Here is a 21,562-nt window from a genome sequence, read left to right on the forward strand (position 1 = left end):
TAACCAGATAACAAATACGTTGACAAAACTGTCCTCCTCCCCACCACCCCCCCCGCCATGAAAAAAACCAGAGATGAGGGAAAGATTAGTCTACAGAACTAATATACCACAACCACCACAGCCTCCACCAGACTGAGTCCAGCACAACTAGATGGTGCCCGGCTACCACTACCAACTGCTCTGACAGAGATAACAACAAAGGGTCCTAGACAGAGCTGGAGAAAAATGTAGAACAAAATTCTAACTCACAGAAAAAAAAAAAAACAGACTTACTAGTCTGACAGAGACTGGAGAAACCCCGAGAGTATGGCCCCCGGATATGCTTTTAGCTCAGTAATCTTTTAGCTCAGTAATGAAGTCACTTCTGAGGTTCATCCTTCAGCTGAAGATTAAACAGGCCCATAAAACAAAATGAGACTAAAGGGGCACACCAGTCCAGGGGCAAGGACTAGAAGGCAGAAGGGTGCAGAAAAGCTGGTAATAGGGAACCCAAGGTCGAGAAGGGGAGAGTGTTGACATGTTGTGGGGTTGGTAACCAACATCGCAAAACAGAATGTGTACTACTTGTTTAATGAGAAGCTAGTCTGTACTGTAAGCCTTCATCTAAAATATAATTAAAAAAAGGTCTCCCCCATATTTTCCCCCACTTCATGACTTCTCATCCATATTATGCATGAGATAGAGAGCAAAACTGTGCTCCTCACTCTTCTGAGTTTTTTCAACATAGTCCTATTATTAAATACAATTGTTTCAAATAAAATTAAATAGGAAGCTATTACACCAAAAAGGGCTGAATCTGTTTCTTATTAAAAGAAAAATACAAGCATTTTCATAAATATAAGAAAAACAAAATGTTGTCCAAGGAGAACATTTTACATTGCCTCCAAAAGTCTGCTGTAGTCTGTGCATTGAGGCCCTTAATTCAGATTAAATATACTTATGTTTACATTGGTAAATGGAAGTTTTAGAATTTCTAGAGTTCTTCTTTTAAATAGTGATCTCTCTCTCTCGCTCCCCTGGCCCCCTTATTCTGGGACTACAATTACACATATTTTAAACCTTCTGACATTGTCTCACAGCTCTCTGAGGCTCTTTATTTCTTTCAATCTTTAAATTGGGTACTTCTTCTTGGTCTATCTTCAAGTTCATTAACTCTTTCCTCTGTCATCTCCATTATGTTATTAAGCCCATTCAGTTAATTTTTTATTCCAGATATTGTGTTTTTCAGTTCTAATATTTCTATTTTTTAACGCTTTCTATTTGTTTTCTGATATTTCTTATCTTTGTATTTTTCTCTTAACCTCATTGAGCAAATTTATAATAATTCTCATAAGCACTTGCCTGATAATTCCAATAACTGAGTCATTTTCAAAATGGGTTACATTTTCCTGGTTCTTAATTTATTGAGTAATTTTAGATTGTATTCTGGACATTGTGATTGTTTTGTTGTGAAGACTCTAGATTCTGTTATATTCCTTCAAAGAGTGTTGACGTTTTTGTTTTATCAGACTATTCACTTTGGTGGAGTCAAACTGCAAAGTCTGCCTCCCCTCAGGGGATGGGAGATCAAATTTCTGCTCAGTTCTTTTAGCTGTAAGGTGCTTTGAGTCTGCTCTGTACATGACTTTGGTGCAGGAATCAACCAGAGTCTTGGGCAAAGTTTACATGTGAAACCTGGACCTTCCCTTTTCGGGCTTTCTCCTTTCTAGTAATACCTCCCTTCACCTTCCAACAGCTGTGGCTGCCTAAGACTCTGTCCTCTGATTTCTCAGAACAGAAAGACCTATGTTTTCTAGGGAAGTGTCAGCTTTCCCGCAGCATACCATGTCCTCAGGCCAAAAGCCACCGAAACGGGAAACTCACCCTGTGCCTGTCTTTTCTTCCAAATTTTGATGCCCCTACAAAATCAGCTTGCCTTTGGTTCACTACTCGGAGCCTTTAGTGTTTTTTTTTTTTTTTGGTAGCATTTTATTTATTTTCCTGCATTTTTTTTTTTAATTGAACTTTAGATGAAGGTTTACAAAACAAACTAGTTTCTCATCAAACAGTACATACATTGTTCTATGACATTGGTTAACAACCCCATGACATGTCAACACTTTCCCTTCTCAATCCTGGGTTCTGTATTACCAGCTTTCCTGTTCCCTCCTGCCTTCCAGTCCCCGCCCCAGGGCTGGTGTTCCCCTTTAGTCTCCTTTTGTTCCATGGGTCTGTTCAACCTTTGGCTGAAGGGTGAACCTCAGAAATGACCTCATTACTGAGCTGAAAGGGTGTCCGGGGGCCTTACTCTCAAGGTTTATCCAGTCTCTGTCAGGCCAGCAAGTCTGGTCTTTCTTTTTAAGTTAGAATTTTGTTATATATTTTTCTCCAGCTCTCTGCAGGACCGTCTATTGTGACCCCTGTCAGAACAGTCAGTGGTGGTAGACGGGCACCATCTCGTACTGGGCTCAAGTCTGGTGGAGGCCGTGGTAGATGTGGTCCATTAGTCCTTTGGACTAATCTTTTCCTTGTGTCTTTAGTTTTGTTCATTCTTCCTTACTCCCAAAGTGGGAAGTTTTGGTAGCATTTTAGTTGCTATCTGTGGGAAGATCAATCTTAGGTGCTTATTCCATTATACCACAAGTGGAACTCCCCTACAGTTTTCTCTTTTAAATTGCCAAAGATCAAGTCCTCATTTACCCAGTGTGGGAGTTTCTTTTATATATCTATATGTAAGATGCAAACGGTTAATGTGCTCAGCGGTTAACTGAAAGGCTGGAGATTTGAGTCCACCCAGAAATACCTCGCAAGAAAGGCCTGGCAATCTACTTCTGAAAAACCAGCTACTGAAAACCCTATAGAGCACAGTTTTACTTTGACACACATCAGTTGCCATTAGTTGGAATCGACTTTACAGCAATTGGTATACCTATCATTAGTGTCAGGGGAAGTCTGAGGAATACAATGGTCATATAATCATATAAAAAGCAGAATTAGAAATAAAGCTCTAAAATTTTAAAACCAATAAAACTAAGAGCTTAAAATTCTGATTCCCTCAATTATACTAATTTTTTTTTTGCAAATTACACGGAAACCCTGGTGGTGTAGTGGTTAATTGCTACGGCTGCTAACCAAAGGGTCGGCAGTTTGAATCCGCCAGGCGCTCCTTGGAAACTCTATGGGGCAGTTCTACTCTGTCCTATAGGGTCGCTAGGAGTTGGTATCGACTTGATGGCACTGGGTTTGGTTTTTTTTTTTGGTATAAATTACACATGTAATTAAAATGTAGTTAAGATTAAAACTGAATTGCTTTTAAACCATTGCTTGTAATCTGGGTTTCTATGAATTTAATGAAATCCACTTTTTAACCACTTCTGAAAGGACCATGCTCCTTTGCACTAAAAAGAACAGATCACTCATTTATGTATGTCATAATTAAGTTTTAAAAACATCAGATATCATACTCTTGATGGTGAGTCCACTTAACTATCTTCATTTATTGAAATGTGTGACTTTTTAAAATTGTGCATGATTATTTTAGTTTTACAAGAGTGTGTCCTTCTGATTTTTACAGGCGCTAATAGGTAAAAACGAATCCCACTAATCTGAGGAGCAGCCCAAAGAACATGAGGATGATTCAGATGGCAGACGACGACACTTACATTTTATCGTGGGTCTCAGCAGGAATTCCTTAGCTGAAAACCCTGAGGATTTTTACCCTTGATTGGCCCTGGCTGTGCAATAATGTGCAATCGTAATTTAAATCGTAGGTAGAAATTATATAAGCAAAGTCTTTTTTTCACAGTGGCTGACTTTTACTTTTCCAGCTGGATATTTTTCCACTTGGGGGTGTGCCTGAGGTTTCAGGTATAGGAAGCCTTGGCCAGTGCCTAGAGGCCCACAGGCTGAAGTGTCCAGGCCACACGCCCCACATAATGCATTGTTTCTTCCTGGGCGTACTTCTGAAAATCAGATTAGGATGACATGATTAGATGTGGCATAATTTGGCAGTTCATTTTCATTAAAGATCTTTTCTTTCTCTACTTTCTCTCCTGGAAATCAAGAACATTTTAGTAACTCTTTTAAGGTTTCACTCGTCTTAATCCTTTGTCATTGTTAAGTACTGTTGAGTCAGTTCTGACTAATAGTGATCCCATGTGTGCAGAGTAGAACTGCCCCATTGGGTTTTCTTAACTGCAATCTTTAAGGAAGTGGATCAGCAGGTCTTTCTCCCTTGTAGCTGTTGGGTAGGTTTGAACTGCCAACCTTTGGTTAGCAGTCATGCACTTAACCATTTGTGCCACTAGGGCTCCTTGATCTTAATCCTAAAAAAAAAAAAAATTTTTTTTTTTTTTAATCCTAGATAACTAAAAACTAGAATTCCTTCAAAATAAAATCTTTGCAATTCCCTTCAGCCCCTGATTCAAAGTCTTCTTTTTCTAATATTCAGAATGTATAATTTTTTTCTCTGATATTTCCCAAAAACATAAGAATTCTTGCCTGGCTCTTTCTGTCACGAAAATTTCTGCCATAGCTTTAAATGATTATATAATAAATTTCAGGTATTAGGTAAATTTTGAAGAAACTCAAGAAACAAGGCAAATGATTCTTCGATTCTGCCTTGCTCAATCTAATATAGAGAACAGTTCACGATTTCTACAAAAATAAAACTTCTAACTTGGCTCACTTTTGGGGGCCATTAAATAGACGAGGTAAGGATGAAATATTTCGATTTAACCCAGACGTTTCAGAAATTGGGAAAACCCCCTCACAAATATATCATCTCCTCTTGGCTACACAAGCAGGATTTGAAAGGTGGAGCTGATGAAATGCCCTTCGTCTAAAGACAGTTTTTGTTTTTTTATATCATTTTAGTTAATGAACAGGATACCAGATGTCATAAATAAAACATATTTGGGGAAACCTGCATAGACCAGAGAACACTTAAGTGTGTCATAGGCCTTCTGAATGAAAACAGGTGGCAGAGATAAAATAATTTTGTTTTTAATCCAAACTCTGTGGTATTTCAAAACCGTTCAAGAGCCAGAATTCAGTCAGGCTAAAAATTAGATCTCCCTGACGTTGGCTGATAAATTTTAATTTCTTAGAGTCTTACAATCACACAGTTATCAAACGAAACCATTCTATAATAAAAGGAAAGATGAAAGATGGAAGAAAAAACATGATGTTTTGTACGGATACAGTCTGTAACAATTAAGAAAGTGACATAAAAATTACGTAATATCATGCACAGTTGTTAGTTGTCATTGAGTTGGCTCTGACTCATGTTGACCTTACAAGCCCCTCGTCGCCGTCAGTTTTGTTGTACTGTGGTGGCTTTCATGTTGCTATGATGCTGGAAGCTACACCACTGGTCTTTCAAATACCAGCAGGGTCACCCATGATAGGTTTCAGTGGAGCATCTAGACTATCAGACAGACTAAGAAGAAGGGCCTGGCAATGCACTTCCAAAAATTAGCCAATGAAGACTCTGGAACACAACAGAGTACTCTTCAAAGTGCAGTTAATCATCCATAAAGGCTCAAGGCTGTCTCTTCTACCACCACTGAATTTCTGAGATGAAATACTTAAACTTCATTTGGTCTTAGCTTTAATACTATAAATCCCAATTAAAATTAAAAAAAATTATGACTCACATATCATTTTACAATAAAATTTGCATTTGTAAAAAAAAAAAAAGCCACGTGTTCTCTTGGAACATTTGTTATTTTAATGGTGGAACTACTTTTTGAAATCCACTTAATCCACCTCTAAGCCAAAAACCCATTGCCACAGAGTGGATTCCCACTCACAGTGACTCTATAGGACAGAATAGAACTGTCCACAGGGTTCCCAAGGCTGTAAATCTTTACAGAAGCAGACTACCACATCTTTCTCCCATTGAGTGGCTGGTGGGTCCGAACCACCAGCCTTTAGTTAGCAGCCAAGTGCTTAACCACTGTGCCACTAGGGCTTCAATCCACCTTGAGGAAGACTTATATCAAATAATAAATACTCAATGAATGTTACATGCTCTTGCTGTTATTGCTGTCATTAATAGAGAGTATGAATGGACGAAAATAAGTTCCAAATAGATCAGAGTTGAAAATTAAAAAAGAAAAACATTAAAAATAAATAAATAAAAACTAGAAGAAGAAAAAATAATTTAATAGTTACCAAATCTTTGAATGGGAAATAAATTTTAAACCTTAAAAAAGATAAATGAAGTTGAAAGAAAAAGATAAATGTATATGACTATATAAAACTATTGTATATTAAAGAGACAGAATTAAAAAGCAAAAAAAAATTTGAGAAAATACTTCAACATTTATGACAAAAATGTATACAATACTTATATATCTAGAATATAAAGAATGTATAAAAATCAGTTTAAAGATTTTAAGAGACAGGTGAACAAAGAACATAAGTGCAAAAGAGGAAATAAGAATAATTAGATTTTTAAAGTGTTAAACCTTACTACTAATCAGATACAGAGTAAAGCAATAATAAAATTCTACCTTTACCTACCTATTAATTGGCAAAGATAATATTCAACATTAGTGTATTATCCAGTATCTTCATACATGGCAAAGCCCTGGTGGCACAGTGGTTAAAAGCTTGGCTGTTAACCAAAAGGTCAGCAGTTTGAATCCACCAACTGTTCCTTGGAAACCCTATGGGGCAGTTCTACTCTGTTCTATAGGGGCGCTATGAGTTGGAATCCACTCGACAGCAACGAGTTTTGTATCATACACGGCTGGTAAGAGTAGGGGACTACTGACTGTTATAAGTCATTCAAAAGCAAAGTGTAGTCGAACAATGCATTCTGTTGGTAAGCTTCTAGGGAAACGGGCATTCCCATGCATTATTGGTGGGAGTTCAAAGTGATACCATCCCTGTGGAGAGGTAAATAACAGACACACAAGATTCTTCATTGCAGCAGTATTGCTTGTATTTGCAAAGAATCAGGCATAAACCAAGGGTCTATTGATTGGAGATAGTTTAAATATACTGTGATGTGTCTACATAATGGAACCCTATGCAACTCTAAAAAGAACAAGGAAGTATTCTATGTACTGATTTAAAAAACAAAAAAACTCCAGGATATATATTACACAGTGTCAATAGTAAGAACACTGTCTTTTGTGTAAGAAAAAAAAGGGAAAGTTACATACGGTTTGTCGCATTCCTCAACATTCCTTGGTAAGATTAGATTAAGTTCAGTTTCCCACAATATCTACAAAGATGCTCTCTACAGTGTTATTTGTAATAGCAAACCACTGGAAACAATCTAAATGTCCTATGTTAGGAGAATAGTAGAGCAAATTATGATAATCCATACAACAAAATATTACTGAGTCACTAAAAATGTCATTTATAGTGAGTCTGGAATAACACATGAAAATGCTCAAGCAAAATATGTAAAAAACTCATACAATATGGAATTCAATATGTAATCTGGGCAGTAAAGAGAAACCATATGATTGTCTAAACAGTATTTAACATACACTTCACTATCACTGAGATTTTCAGTGATGATGTAGTATATAGTTTAGTCAGATTGATTTTCAAGCATCTATTACTGAACAAAATGGCATTACAAGAGGAGTGATGAGAAAAGGGTGGGAGGAGAGACACTGTTCAGGATCAAAGGACATTGCTATGGTAGAATAGGTAAGGGGCAAGACCGTTGATAGTGGGCAACCAGTTGGAATCACAATGACTTAGTTCTTAGGGAAATGAGAAGTGGAAGAGAAATACAGGAAAAGATGGCACTAAAGAAACACCAACTAAATAAATACTTGGAAAAGTTGCTGAAGTCCAGTGATAGCTTTCCCTATCCTTGATGCTAAGCGATTGCTTTTCATATTTTGTCAATTCTCCCCTATTACCATAATCTTATCTAGTTCCGTCTGGAGAGAAGAAAAATACAGGAAAAGGCCAGCCATGGGACTAGTTTCACCATGATTCATGCATAGGTGGGGGTCACTATATGCTACCAGAAGAAGTTGGGTCCGGGGATCTATTATGCCCCAAGGGATGGGTACGTGCTTGAGTTAGAAAAATGATGCATGTCTTAGTTATCTAGGGCTGCCGTAACAGAAATACCACAAGTGGATGGCTTTAACAAAGGGAAATTTATTTTCTCACAGTCTAGTAGGTTACAAGTCCAAATTCAGGGTGTCAGCTCCAGGGGAAGGCTTTCTGCCAGCTCTGGAGGAAGGTGCTTCTCGTCAATCTTCCCCGGACTAGGAGCTTCTCTGCGCAGGAACCCCAGGTCCAAAGGACATGCTCTGCTCCCAGTGCTTCTTTCTTGGGGGTATGAGGTCCCCACGTCTCTCTGCTCACTTCTCTTTTATATCTCAAAAGAGATTGGCTGAAGACACTACCTAATCTTGTAGACCTCATCAGTATAATTGCCGCTAATCCATCTTATTACATCATTGTGCTAGGATTTACAACACATAGGGAAATCTCATCAGAAGATAAAATGGTAGACAATCATACAAGGGAATCATGACCTAGCCAAGCTGACAGACATTTTTGGGGGACACAATTCAATCCATAACTGCACAAATTCAAATAAGGTAAAGATGATAGAATCATAACTGATTTACAAGAAGGGAATCCTATTTAGAAGAAAGCATGTAGTTGTCGGGGGGGAAGTAAACAAAGGAAAGGAATAGATAATTTTAAATAACCACAAAACAGTATCAATCCCAACATTCTTTAACAAAACGGAAAAACAAATATCCAACTTCATATAGAAAGGAAAGAGGCCCCAAATAGCTAAAGCATTACTGGAGAATAAGAATAAAGTAGGAGGCCTCACACTTCCTGATCTAAGAACTTGGCATACAGCCACGGTAATCAAAACAGCCTGGTAGTGGTACAATGACAGACACGTGGGCCAATGGAATAGAATTGAGAACCCAGAAATAAATCCATCCAGCTTTGGACAGCTGCTCTTTGACAAAGGGTAGAAGTCCATTCAATGGCGAAGAGACATTGCTGGCAAAACTGGATAACCATTTGCAGAAAAATGAAACAAGATCCATATCACACCGTGCCTAACTCAAAATGGATCAAAGACCTAAATGTCAAACCTAAAACTATAAAGTTCCTGGAAGATAGCATAGGGACAAAGCTAGTGGTCCTGATTTATGGCATAAATACACTATCAAGCATAAGTAAAAATGCACAATCCACAAAAGATAAACTAGATAACTAGACCTCCTAAAAATTAAAAATTTATTCTCATCAAAAGACTTTACCGAAGGAGTAAAAGAGAACCTACAGACTGGGAAAAATTTTTTGGCAACAACATACCTGACAAGGGTCTAATCTCTAAAACATATAGAAAACTTCAATGCCTCAACAACAAAAAGACAAACAATCCAATCAAAAAATGGGCAAAGGACATGAACAGACACCTTATCAAAGAGGACATTCAAGTGGCTAACAAACACACGAAGAGATGCTTGCAATCATAGTCATTAGAGAGATGCAAATCAAAACTACATTGAGATACCATCTCACCCCTGCAAAAATGACACTACTCAAGAAAACAGGAAAAAAACAAATGCAGGCGAGGTTGTGGGAAGATTGGAACTCTTATACACTGCTGGTGGGAATGTAAAATGGTACAACCACTATGGGAAATGGTATGGTGCTTCTTCAAAAAGCTAGAAATAGAAATACCATATGATCTAGTAATCCCACTCCTAGGTATATATCCTGGAGAAATAAGTGCAGTGACACGAATAGACATACGCACACCCATGTTCACTGCAGCATTATTCACAATAGCAAAAAGATGGAAACAACCTAAATGTCTACCAGCGGATGAATGGATAAACATATATACAATGGAATACTTGGCAGTGATAAAGAAAAACGATGAGTCCACAAAACATAGCATGGATGAATTGGGAGGCCATTATGCTGAGTGAAACAAGTCAATCACAATAGGACAAATATTATATGATACCACTTTTATAAAAAGTCAAGAACAGGTTTACACACAGAAAGTAGCGTTGTTTGATGGCTACCAAGGACGGGAAGGAAAGGGCGGGAGAGTCACTAGATAGGCACTCTCTAATGTTAATTCTGGTGAAGGGAAAGGCAATATACAATATGGGGGAAGTCAGCACAAAGTGACCAAGGTAAATGAAGACACTGAGACATACGGAAGAATAAAAGACAACTAGGGTAAATGCTACAACATATATAATTTTGCAGCAACGTAATAACAACCAAAGACTAGTGAGTAGTCACATAGGTAGATATGTATGTTGTACAGGTGTGGGAGGGCATATGGAAGTATATGTGTGTGCATATATGTATAGGTATAGTTGTGGGCATTTATATACACCTATTTGCATGTGCTACATATATATTCACATATATAATAAAGCACATAGGAGGCACAGTTATGGAAACTTCCTAGACATATCCAAACACCTTGTGGGACTAAGTTACTAGGTTTGAAGGCTTAGGATCACAGTCTCGGGGACATCTAGGTCAACTGGCATAAAAGAATTCATAAAGATGAAGTTCTATATCCTAGAATGGGATAAAAATATAGAACAAAACTCAAATTCATAAAAAAGAGAAGACTTACTGGACTGACAGAGACTGTAGGAACTTCCAAGACTATCGTCCTAAAATACCCTTTTAACCTGAAAGTGAAACCACTCCCAAAGTCCCCTTTCAGCCAAACAATAGATTGGCCTATAAAACAAACAACACCCATGAGGAATATGAGACCAAACAGACAACATCTGTCCTAAAGCAAGGAGGGGCAGGGAAAATGAACAGATGGAAATGAGGAAGGCAGGGTGGAAACGGGGAAAGTGCTGACACATTGCAGGATATCAATCAATGTCACAGAACAATTTGTGTGTGAATTGTTTAATGGAAACTAATTAATTGTGTAAACTTTTGGCTAAAATACAAATGTTAAAAAAAAGAAAAACAGTATCAAGGTCCTATAACAGATGCTATCATGGAATAATAAAGATAATAAGATATATATATTTTAATTTTTTTATAAGAGATAGTATGGTAAAGAAAAAACAGTCTAAGACTGAAGATCTGGATTCAAAATTCTAGCTCCATTGCTAAACTTGTATGTCTGTGGAGGATAAGCTACTTAAATACTGATTGATTGATTCATTCATGCATGCATGCATGCATTTAATTAATATTCAATAAGCTGGTACCGTGAGTACTGCACAAAGCTAAATGTTGGCGATATAAAAGGGTACAAGATAGGGAAGGCTTCCTGGATTAAGTAAAGTGAAGGTCAGACATGAATCCTGAATAGCAGTTAGGGAGTTGGAGAGTATTCTAGATAGGAGTAGCAGCATGTGCAGAGGTGGACAAGTCAGTATTGTACGTACATATCATATAGATGGATAAAAGAGAATATGTAATTACTAATTTAATTATAGAGCCTGCAGTTATAGACCAGTCATGAAATAAGTATAGCAGCAAGGGTAAGTAAATGGGATATTAACCAAAAGGGTTCATAGGATTCATTCATTAACTAAAAATATTTATTGAGCATCTACTGTGGGCTGGGCACTATTAGGATACATCAGTGAGCAAGGCAAAGCAAAAGTCCCTACCCTGATGAAGTTTATATTCTAATACAGGGTGAGAAACAATAGACAGCAAGCCTGATATAAATGATAAGGCACAGTAAAACATTAATGCTATAAGTAAGGTGGACTAAAAGTAGAGAGAGGTGAGGAGTATTGTCAATAGGGTAGTCAGGGATTGCCTCTTGGGAAGGTGGTGATTGAGCAAACACTTGAAAGAGATGAGGGAGTAAGCCTTGCAGCTGTTAAGAGGAAGAACCTTCCAGGGAGACAGAAGGGCCAAGCAGGGTTCACATAAAAGACCGGACTTTTCTGGTCTGATAGAGACTGGTGGAATCCCCGAAGACTATGGCCCTTAGACACTCTTCAAACCTGGAACTGAACCCACTCCCAGAGATCACCTTTCAGCCAAACGCTGGACCTATCAAGTGAACCATAACACCCGTGAGGGATGTGCTCCTCAGAAAAATCAACCATATGAAACCGATAGGCAGCATTTGCTTAAAAACAAAGTTCAGAAGGCAGGAAGGGGCAGGAAAGATGGGTGAATGGAAATAGGGAACCCGGGGAGGGAGCGGGTGGAGTGCTGTCACATTGAGAGGATTGCAACTAATGTCACGAATGAAACAAAACGTGCATAAACTGTTGAACGGGAAACTAATTTGCTCTGTAAACTGACACTCAAACCACAATGAAATGTTCAAAAAAAAAAAGCACTAAGCAGGAATGTGCCTGGTATGTTCAAAACACCAAGGAGGTTGGTGTGGCAAAATAAACAAGTCAGTAGCACAGAATGCGGTCAGAGAGGCAATGGGGAACAGAGGCAGACCGTGTGGGAACACGTAGGCCCCTCTAAGAATTTACTGGAGGGCTGTTAGTGCATTTCCTCCTGGCCCTATGTACAGAGCAAGAACAAGGGGTGAGAGAAAAGCGAATACCAAATAGTCTAGCCCGGGCAGGGATAACACTCAGGGCAGCGCCCTTCAGGAGGCAGCAGGAGACTAGAGCGACAGTCAGTCACGGCAAGGGTAAAGCGTGCCTCTTAGAAGAGCTGTGCTGGAGCCTACTCAGACAGACTGACTGTGCTTGTCTCTTGGCAGCTCTGCCCTCAATGACTTCACGTCGGTATCCTAGAGTATTTATACCATGGAAAATGGCAAGCACCACAAATCCAGGCCTGCGTGTCTGTGCGTGCTCGTTTGTTGTTGCTCTTAGTTGCCGTGAGTGGATTCTGACTCATGGCGACTCCAAGTGTGCAGAGTAGGACTGCGCCATAGGGTTTTCAGTGGCGGGGTTTTCAGAAGTAGATCACCAGGCCCTTCTTCCGACGCGCCTCTGGGTGGGTATGAACTACCAACCTTCCGGCTAGTAGTCAAGGGCTTACACATTTGCACACCCGGGGACTCCTCTGAGCTGGTTTAGCTACAAGCACATGCCTCTTCCTCAAACAGCTGTGGATAGTAAGGTGGCAAAGCTGGGTGTCCCCTTAGGCACATATCGAGGGGAAGATGAAGGGAGATGAGGGGGCTCTAATGACCTTTTTCCTGTAAGTCAAGAAGGTTAAGCCAGTTGTTTGGAGAAAAAAATGGCAGGGGTCTGAAATAACTTCTGCAGGTGGAGACTGAGCCTGGCTGGCCTTGCATGAGTAAATAAATAAGAGAACTGACAGGCAAATGAGAGGAGGGCTAAGTTCAAATACACCACGGAGGCCCCAAACCGCAGACATTTCTCTTCTTTCTCTAACTCACATTTGTTTGGAAGCCAAAGCGGGAAAATTAAACAGCCACCCCAAACAGAAGGGTTTTGAAGGTCTGTATGCTGGTCTTTGAAGAAGAAGGTTACAAAGAGGGCAGGAGAGTTAAAGCCCCATGGAAAGGCATAGACAGGATCAAGGACAGAGAAGGAATATGATGAAACCAAGAGGAGTCTAACAGTTTAAGTAAAATATTAAATGATGTGGCATAAAAAAATATTAAGTTCCACTAAAAATGCCTTATGATTGTTCAGAATTTAGTCTTTGATAACTGAGTCTTCAAAAAGACAACCTTCTGGGTTAAACTCATTTTTGTTTTCTTTCCTAGAAAAACTTGCTTTAGGGAGTACTTCTCTAGATGCTACTACCTACGAGTGCTCGTTAACTGTCTCTGAGCTCCAGGGTCAGTCCCTACTTCGTTTGGCCCTCAGTGCCTCAGCTGCAGGCACTTTGGCTGCAGTGGAAACTTTGAGAGGTTCGTGGTTTTTGAAACAAAATGGAATTCTTTCAGATTTGTCTCCCAGCACGCTTAAGAATTTGGATTTGACTCAGTAGGGTGGCTACAAGTAAAAGCTCAAGTGCTCACAAGGTTAAATTTCAGGAAAGCCCTCTTGGATACGAGACAAAAGTGCAGTGTAAAACGAAAACAAAAGTAGCTGGAGTTAGACAGAGAGGGCATTTGATCACGCTCTGCACTCAGGACTGCTGCCTTCTGCCGACTGAAGCAGGTTGGTTCTTTCTTCTCTCCTGACTTGAATGTGATTTTTTTTTAAAGCCCAAAGACTTTGTATATTTACTTCTGTAGAAGGAATCTTGATGCATGAAGGTTTAAATGTTTACAAGTACAAAACAAGTTACTTGAAAACAGTTGTGCACTTAAACCTTAAAATTAAAATCTGAACATAGCAAGAAGAAATTTTATTTTAATACCACAACTTGACTCTAAAACTTTGTTAATGAGAAAATCAGCTTTGCTATGTTATTTGTCTGCTTTATTTTACAAATACTATTTTTTTTTGTTCTTATAATAATTATAAAGACATTTAAATGTGTTTCTAGGTATCTGCCAAAAGGATCATTTCTGCAAATAATTTCCATTCCTACTCTTACTAGTCACATTTCCAGTAAGATTAATTCTTACTTAAAAATACCCTTCCTTAATATCCTGTATCATTTGGCTGTATTATTCTTGATTATCATATTCAAGATTTCTAGTAAGAAAGAAAAGAACAAAGTTAATATTGTGTTCATAATTGAGGCATAAGAAAATAAAGACCAGGGCAGTCTTACCAGATTGAAACTTTTCAAATAATATTCAGATAAAAATAGTCGCTTAAAATGATCAGCACCTGGTTTTTGCATAAGAAAATCAGTTCTATGTAGTATCTTTCCTCAGGGACCTTCTTTACTCATTCAAAAACATTTAGCAAGTATAAGAACACTCTTTTGAAAATGTACAGTAATTTGGTACACTGCTTTAAAAAAGAATTATTTTCACTATTCATTCTATAAGAATATTTGAGACTCTTCAAGGACAAAAATAGTTAAAAGGAAGATAGAAAGGTTAAAGAGAAAGTGAAATTTCAGCACTATATTAAACATTGCAAGTCATTATATACGTTTGAAAACTTGTGAATTCTGTACAATCTTATCTTAATACTATGGGTGCTGATAGCTAATATCATAAAATAAGTGGAGACAGGAAATTCCTGACATATCTCCTATCTGTTCTAGATTATCAGCTTTATACCTGCAGGCAAAACCTTCTGTTGGACAAATATTCTCTGAGCATCTAGCATGTGCCAGGCACTCTGCAGGTAGTAAGGTTACAAACAGAAATCAAATAGTTCACATGTACCCTTGGGAAACTTAGAGCCTAGAGGGAGAAGGTAGTCTGGGAAACACATCTTTTCCATGGGCTATGGTCAGTTCTCTGAGACGTAGATAGCTCCGGATGAGGAAAGTCTTTTGGGTGAGGTGACATCCAAGTAGAGTTGAGTAAGAGTGTGCCCTTAAGGGAAGGGCAGGAAATAGTGTGCCAGATAAAGGGACCAGAATGAGCCAAGATGTAGATTCGTGCTGCGGCACAGCCTGTGCCAGGCAACTGCCACCAAATCAGTGCTATTGCTGTGTGAGGGCATGGCACAGGGAGAGGTGGCAGGAGCCATGGGTGGGACCACATCAGAGGAAGCCCTGAACCATGCTAGGGAGCTTGGGCTGTGTCTTTCAGGTGAAGAGGGGTCACTGCTGACCTAGGCGGGGGAGTGACAGACTGGCATTTCAGAGACAGGACATTCTGGTGGCGATAAGAAAAACATTTTTGGAGGAGGCTGTGGGGGAGAGATAAGAACAGCAGGGTACCAGTTAGGAAGATATTATAGTAGGCAGAAGCGGGGTGTTCATGCCTGAAAGCAGGACAGTGAGAGTCCAGATTAAAACGAAGAGCAGATTTAAGACCTATTTGGAAGGCGAAATCAGAGGGATTTAGGAACGGATTTGAAAGCAGAGATAAAAAGAGAAGAACAATGCAGGCTTACAGCTTGGGTGCCTACGGGGTTGACGGTGCTATCAAATAAGAGAATATACAATGAGCAAGTAGTAATAAGTTTTGGAAGTAAGCTGACCAAAGATGACCTTGTTTTATAAAAGCTAACTACTGAAATTGCTGACATAACTTATTTTTAATAAATTTATAAATAAATTATAAAAATTAAAAATAAAATACATTTATTAAAAACAATGTTATTTTATTAGTTTAAAGTAGATGTAATCTATGAGAAATTGCAAACATGTCTATGTAAAAACTACCATCTTGTGATTCTTTTCAGTTAAAATCTGACTGAATTTTCACATTTAAACAACTATTTTTAACAAAAAAGCCCTTATTAGTTTTATTTAGAGTTTAATGAGTAGAGCAACTCCCTACAAAAAAAGTAGTTTTATCTTCCTGTGTAAATTCAAGCTCCTGCACAGACTTATACCTGCAAAATGAATAATACTTAGGATAGACCTTTAAAAGTATATCCCACTAAAGAGTTTCAAAGAATGCTGACTTCAGGTTCACCTAAGGTACAGGCATAATCTATTTTCTAGCGAAAGAACAAAACGTGCTGGATGAAACGTGTTTCCTTTCAAGCAGGGCTTTGAAGCGGTTCATTCCAGCTGGAACCCCTGCCGAGCATGTGCATTTCTACAAGTTCCCAGGTGATGCTGACGCGTTGGTTAGGGACCAATTCAGCAACCTACTAGCAGAGCAGTGGTTCTCAAAATTTATTATACAGAAGAATCACCTGGGGATCTTGTTAAAATGTAGATTCTGATTCAGTATGTCTAGAGTGGAAATGTAAGTTCTCAGCAGGGGTTTGAACTGGAACAAACCGGTTTGAAGTCCTGCCTTCAAGTCTTATTAAAATGAGTTTCTAATAGCCTGTAATGTCTTTGCCATCTAGATTGGTGCCATGGCTTTGGGACACAACCAGTCAACAGACTACTACTACGAGGAAAATGAAGTGAATGGCACTCATGACTACAGTCAGTACGAAATGATCTGTGTCAAAGAAGAGGTCAGGAGATTTGCCAAAGCATTCCTGCCTGCCTTCTTCACCATAGCTTTCGTCATTGGACTGGCAGGCAATTCCGTGGTCGTGGCTATTTATGCCTATTACAAGAAACAGAGAACCAAAACAGATGTGTACATCCTGAATTTGGCTGTGGCAGATTTACTCCTACTATTCACGCTGCCTTTTTGGGCAGTTAGTGCAGTTCACGGGTGGGTTTTAGGGAAAATGATGTGCAAAGTAACTTCGGCCTTGTACACAGTAAACTTCGTCTCTGGAATGCAGTTTCTGGCCTGTATCAGCATGGACAGGTATTTAGCAGTAACTAAAGCTCCAAGTCAATCACGAGTGGGGAGACCAGGCTGGATCATCTGTTCCTGTGTCTGGACGGCCGCCGTTTTGCTGAGTATACCGCAGCTGGTTTTTAACACAGTAAATGACAATGCTAGGTGTATTCCCATCTTCCCACACCACCTAGGGACATCAGTGAAAGCAGCGATTCAAATGCTGGAAATCTGCATAGGGTTTGTCGTGCCCTTTCTTATCATGGGAGTCTGCTACTTTATCACGGCCAGGATACTCATCAAGACACCAAACATTAAAAAATCTAGGCCCCTCAAAGTTCTGCTTACAGTGGTTGTAGTCTTCATTGTTACTCAGCTGCCTTATAACATTGTCAAGTTCTGCCAAGCCATAGACATCATCTACTCCCTGATCACCGACTGCAGCATGAGCAAACGCATGGATGTTGCCATTCAAGTCACAGAGAGCATCGCGCTTTTCCACAGCTGCCTCAACCCAATCCTCTATGTTTTCATGGGAGCCTCTTTTAAAAGCTACATTACAAAAGTGGCCAAGACATATGGGCACTGGAGAAGACAACGACAAAACGTGGAAGAGATTCCTTTCGACTCTGAAGGTCCCACAGAGCCAACAAGTAGCTTCAGCATTTGAATGTAAAACTGCTCCGTCTCCCGCTTGGCTACACATGATTGATGCTTCTCCCTCAGATAAAACATCTGCATTATTCTGAAATTCAAATCTCAACCACTGTGGTTGCAACTTATAACAAAGAACGGGTGGGGGTGGGAGGGTGATGAGAATAGAAGCAGAGAAGAGGAAATAAGATAATAAATGGACAAACATAAAAATTAAACAACATAGGAAAATAGTAGTAACAGGCATACATAAATAAAAACACTAGGCTATGGGCTAGGCCACCTAACACAGATTAATAAAGAAATTTATGTTAAGGGGCATTTATAACTATTTTTAATTATCTAAATTTTAATATAAGGACTTTTTCTCTGCATTATTTTAGTACTTAAATAACTATGTAGTAAAAATTAATCTTTTTTTTCAGTTTCTTAATTTGCAATTTCATAAAAATCCCAGAAAGAATAAAAAACAATAAAAATATATACCATAAGCTTTTTCTGGCCTTTTTGATATATCCTGGCAAATTTTTAAAGATACAGTCTGTTTCCATGGTACCAACTTTCTTTAGCAATAATTAGTTATCCTGATAAATGTTCACTTTATCATTTACACGATAGAATCAATCTTCAGATTATCATATTTATCTAGGTTCTAATTTTTATAACATCCTAAAGGGCTCATTCATTTGTGTGACTCTGTTACTGAGTGCTGACTAAATAATTTATTAGCCTATGTATAAAGCTTCTGACTTTTCAGGTAAATACTTGTATTCTTAATAATGGGCTGATGTTTTTAAAAATAATTAAATACAAATTATTATAGTCCATGTACTACGTCCCTATTAAAATTAAATTTTGACAGAAATTACATTGATGGAAAACAGTACATACTAATATGAATTTGCTCTCTCACAAACTGTAAAAAAAAAAAAAACAAGATGTGTTTTCTGCTCTTAAAGATCACCTAATCAAGATGTTATTTTAAAATTACTTTCTAAATTTGAAAATGCTTTCAAAGGCAGAATTGAAAGAACTGTGATCATGAAACGAATCAGCATGTATCATAACATTGTTCTACCATAGCATCTGGCACAAAGAATAAATCTCTTGAGTGAAAAAATTATTCTGAACACTCACCACTGCTCCACCATTTCTTGCCATTAACGACATAGCTATCGCCATCTCGCTGGATGCTACATTCAATATTGGTGGCATCACTTGAACCTACACCAGGCTCTATAAACAAGCAGAGGTCGAATTTACCAGCAGGTAGCTATCATCAGTTTGTAAAAGAGACTTGGATAAGAGAATGTAAATTCTTTGAGGACAGAGGCATTCATGTCTTTTTCATTTTCGTATCTTTCCCCCGTTCTATCGTATTCAACAAATGTGCATTGAAAGAATAAACGAAGTATTCTAGAACATTTCTGCTGAATGGTGTTCTTGGCTTCCTCGTTGATGTATGACGTAGGATATAATTAACTCACTCAATCCTTTCTCCAAGCATCAAAAGTAGATTAAAATCATTCTCTATTTTCCACAGTGGAAGTCTGTACTAGATATTGACAAGCCAGAGCTCCTCACTGTATACTTTACTATCTTAAACAATTTCTGTCTTGAAAATTTCATCAGAAGTTCTTTCACCAGTTTATATACTTTGTATTCTTTAAAGCCTGCTCAGCATTCCCATCTTCAGAAAGTGCTTGCCATGGGACACCTTAAATGACTGCTGTCCTGCATGGCACTTCAGCATTTATAAACTAGCTCTAGATTATAGTAATCCACACTTGTTAATATGTTGCTCTTTTAATCGGTCTCTCAGATATTTCATGTGTTCTATCTATGTGGCTGCAACAATGGGCTCAAGCATAGCAAGAATTGTGAGGATGGCGCAGGACTGAGCAGTGTTTTGTTCTATTGTACATGGGGTCGCTATGAGTTGGGATTGACTCGATGGCACCTAACAACAACAACATCTCTATGTCTAAAACTAGAGACACAGTTCCTTGAGAAAGGGGCTGTATACTTACCTTGTAGCCTCCAGATAGTGCTTTGCAGATAACAAGTCATACTGTAGATACTCAATAAATGCCTCTTACTGACTTAAATGAAGACCAGCTGTGCTATTCAAAAGCCAATACAATATCATGGAGGACAGTAAATTTGACTATTGAAAACAATTAAAAATCTAGCCAGGGGCTGATGGAAATGTACCAAACCAAAGACCAAACCCAGTGCCGTCGAATCAATTCCAACTCATAGCAACCCTATAGGACAGAGTAGAACTGCCCCATAGTTTCCAGGGAGTGCCTGGCAGATTTGAACTGCCGACCTTTTGGTTAGTGGCTGTAGCACTTAACCACTATGCCACCAGGGTTTCCGATGGAAATGTAGCAGTGGTTAAATGGGTGTCTACGTTTATGAGACTTATCTGTACAGTCAATATGGGTGAATTTATTACATGTGAATTATACCTCAATAAAGTTGATTTTTAAAAGAAAAAAAATATGGCCAGATAAAATTCAGCCTAGGGCTTTGAACTGATTAGTTCCAGTTTGAACCCCTGCTGAGAATTTGCGGTTCCTTCTCCGATATACTGACTCAGAGTCTACATTTTAACATGACCCCCAGGTGAGTCTTATCTACAATAAATTTTGAGAACCACTGCTCTATTAATGGTTCTCATAACTGGTCCCTAACCAGCGGCATTTGGTCCCTAACCAGCGGCATTAGTGTCACCTGGGAACTTGTAGAAATGCAAATTCTCAGCAGGGGTTCCAACCCAGAACAGACAGGTTCAAGCCCTGATTCAGTCTAATTCTAAACTCAACTATGAAACAGTGACTCTGCCCTTTGAAGAGTTCTTAATTGTACAAATGGTGCTAAACCCAGTTTTACTAACATATCCTTAGTTTTATATTGCCACACGATTATAATTTGAGCCATGTGTCCAACATTGGTGAAAGTCCTATTTGCATGGGTTTATGGAAGACTTATTTTGTAAGTATAAATATAAAATTATTACAAAGATGAATATTCTATACACAAGGGAAAACAAAAACAAAACCTTTAAATACCCACGGATGGCAATTTTAGAAATTTAAGTCAAAAGATTATGAGACTAGTTTTACCCTGCTGTTAATGCCTAAAGCAGGCTACTAAAAAAAAAAAAAAAAAAAAAGCAGGCTACTAGAAAACATTATGTAGTTGTATTCTGCACATTTTAAAATGCCAATATTTAAAACTGGGCTCACAGCAGATATACTCACATTTTTGGATGCAGGCAAATTTGCTTGAAACACAGAGCCACCTGCCACATCTCTTCAGCTCACTCATATTAACTCCTGGATAAGTGACTCCACAAGGGCGAGAGCCTTGGTTTGCCATTTACCTGTCATACAGAAGCAGGAGGTAATGCTCCCTTGAAGAAGAGGCTCCAGCCACTGCTGCTTCTGTTCCTCGCTTCCATATAGGTGCAGCACCTCCATGTTCCCTGTGTCTATACATAATAAGAAAAGGCATTTGTTTTGCATTTAAACATTTACCAAATATGAAATCTACAACTTTATGTAGGTAAGACAGACATGGGTCTTTTTTGTTGTTGTTGCGGAAAATATACACAGCAAAACGTACACCGATTCAACAATGTCTACATGAACAATACTTTGACAGTGATTACATTCTTCAAATTGTGCAGCCATCCTCAACCTCTCTTCCCCATCTGCTCCT

The 21,562-nt window shown here is 38.6% G+C and overlaps 2 protein-coding genes across 3 annotated transcripts in view; one reads left to right on the plus strand and one right to left on the minus strand.

The window, feature by feature from the left end:
* Positions 1-21,562, minus strand: part of ACAD11 (acyl-CoA dehydrogenase family member 11) — a 109,358-nt gene that overhangs the window by 20,773 nt on the left and 67,023 nt on the right. For both annotated transcript variants that reach the window (XM_003420920.4, XM_064277338.1), the window contains exons 12-13: positions 21,225-21,332; positions 18,971-19,069 (exon numbers count right to left, since the gene is read on the minus strand). In XM_003420920.4, the coding sequence (XP_003420968.3) occupies positions 18,971-19,069; positions 21,225-21,332 (207 nt within the window). The remainder of the gene's footprint in view (positions 1-18,970; positions 19,070-21,224; positions 21,333-21,562) is intronic.
* Positions 13,935-17,924, plus strand: ACKR4 (atypical chemokine receptor 4). The gene is made up of 2 exons (XM_003420909.4): positions 13,935-14,066; positions 16,788-17,924. Exon 2 carries the CDS (start codon positions 16,797-16,799, stop codon positions 17,847-17,849), a length of 1,053 nt encoding a protein of 350 aa, XP_003420957.1. The 5' UTR covers positions 13,935-14,066; positions 16,788-16,796; the 3' UTR covers positions 17,850-17,924.

The sequence above is a fragment of the Loxodonta africana genome, chromosome 27, assembly GCF_030014295.1.
Source record: "Loxodonta africana isolate mLoxAfr1 chromosome 27, mLoxAfr1.hap2, whole genome shotgun sequence".
Classification (NCBI taxonomy): Eukaryota; Metazoa; Chordata; class Mammalia; order Proboscidea; family Elephantidae; genus Loxodonta; species Loxodonta africana.

Bases quoted from the DNA above. Each gene is read 5' to 3' on its own strand.
- ACKR4 (XM_003420909.4), top strand. From the start codon at position 16,797: ATGGCTTTGGGACACAACCAGTCAACAGACTACTACTACGAGGAAAAT.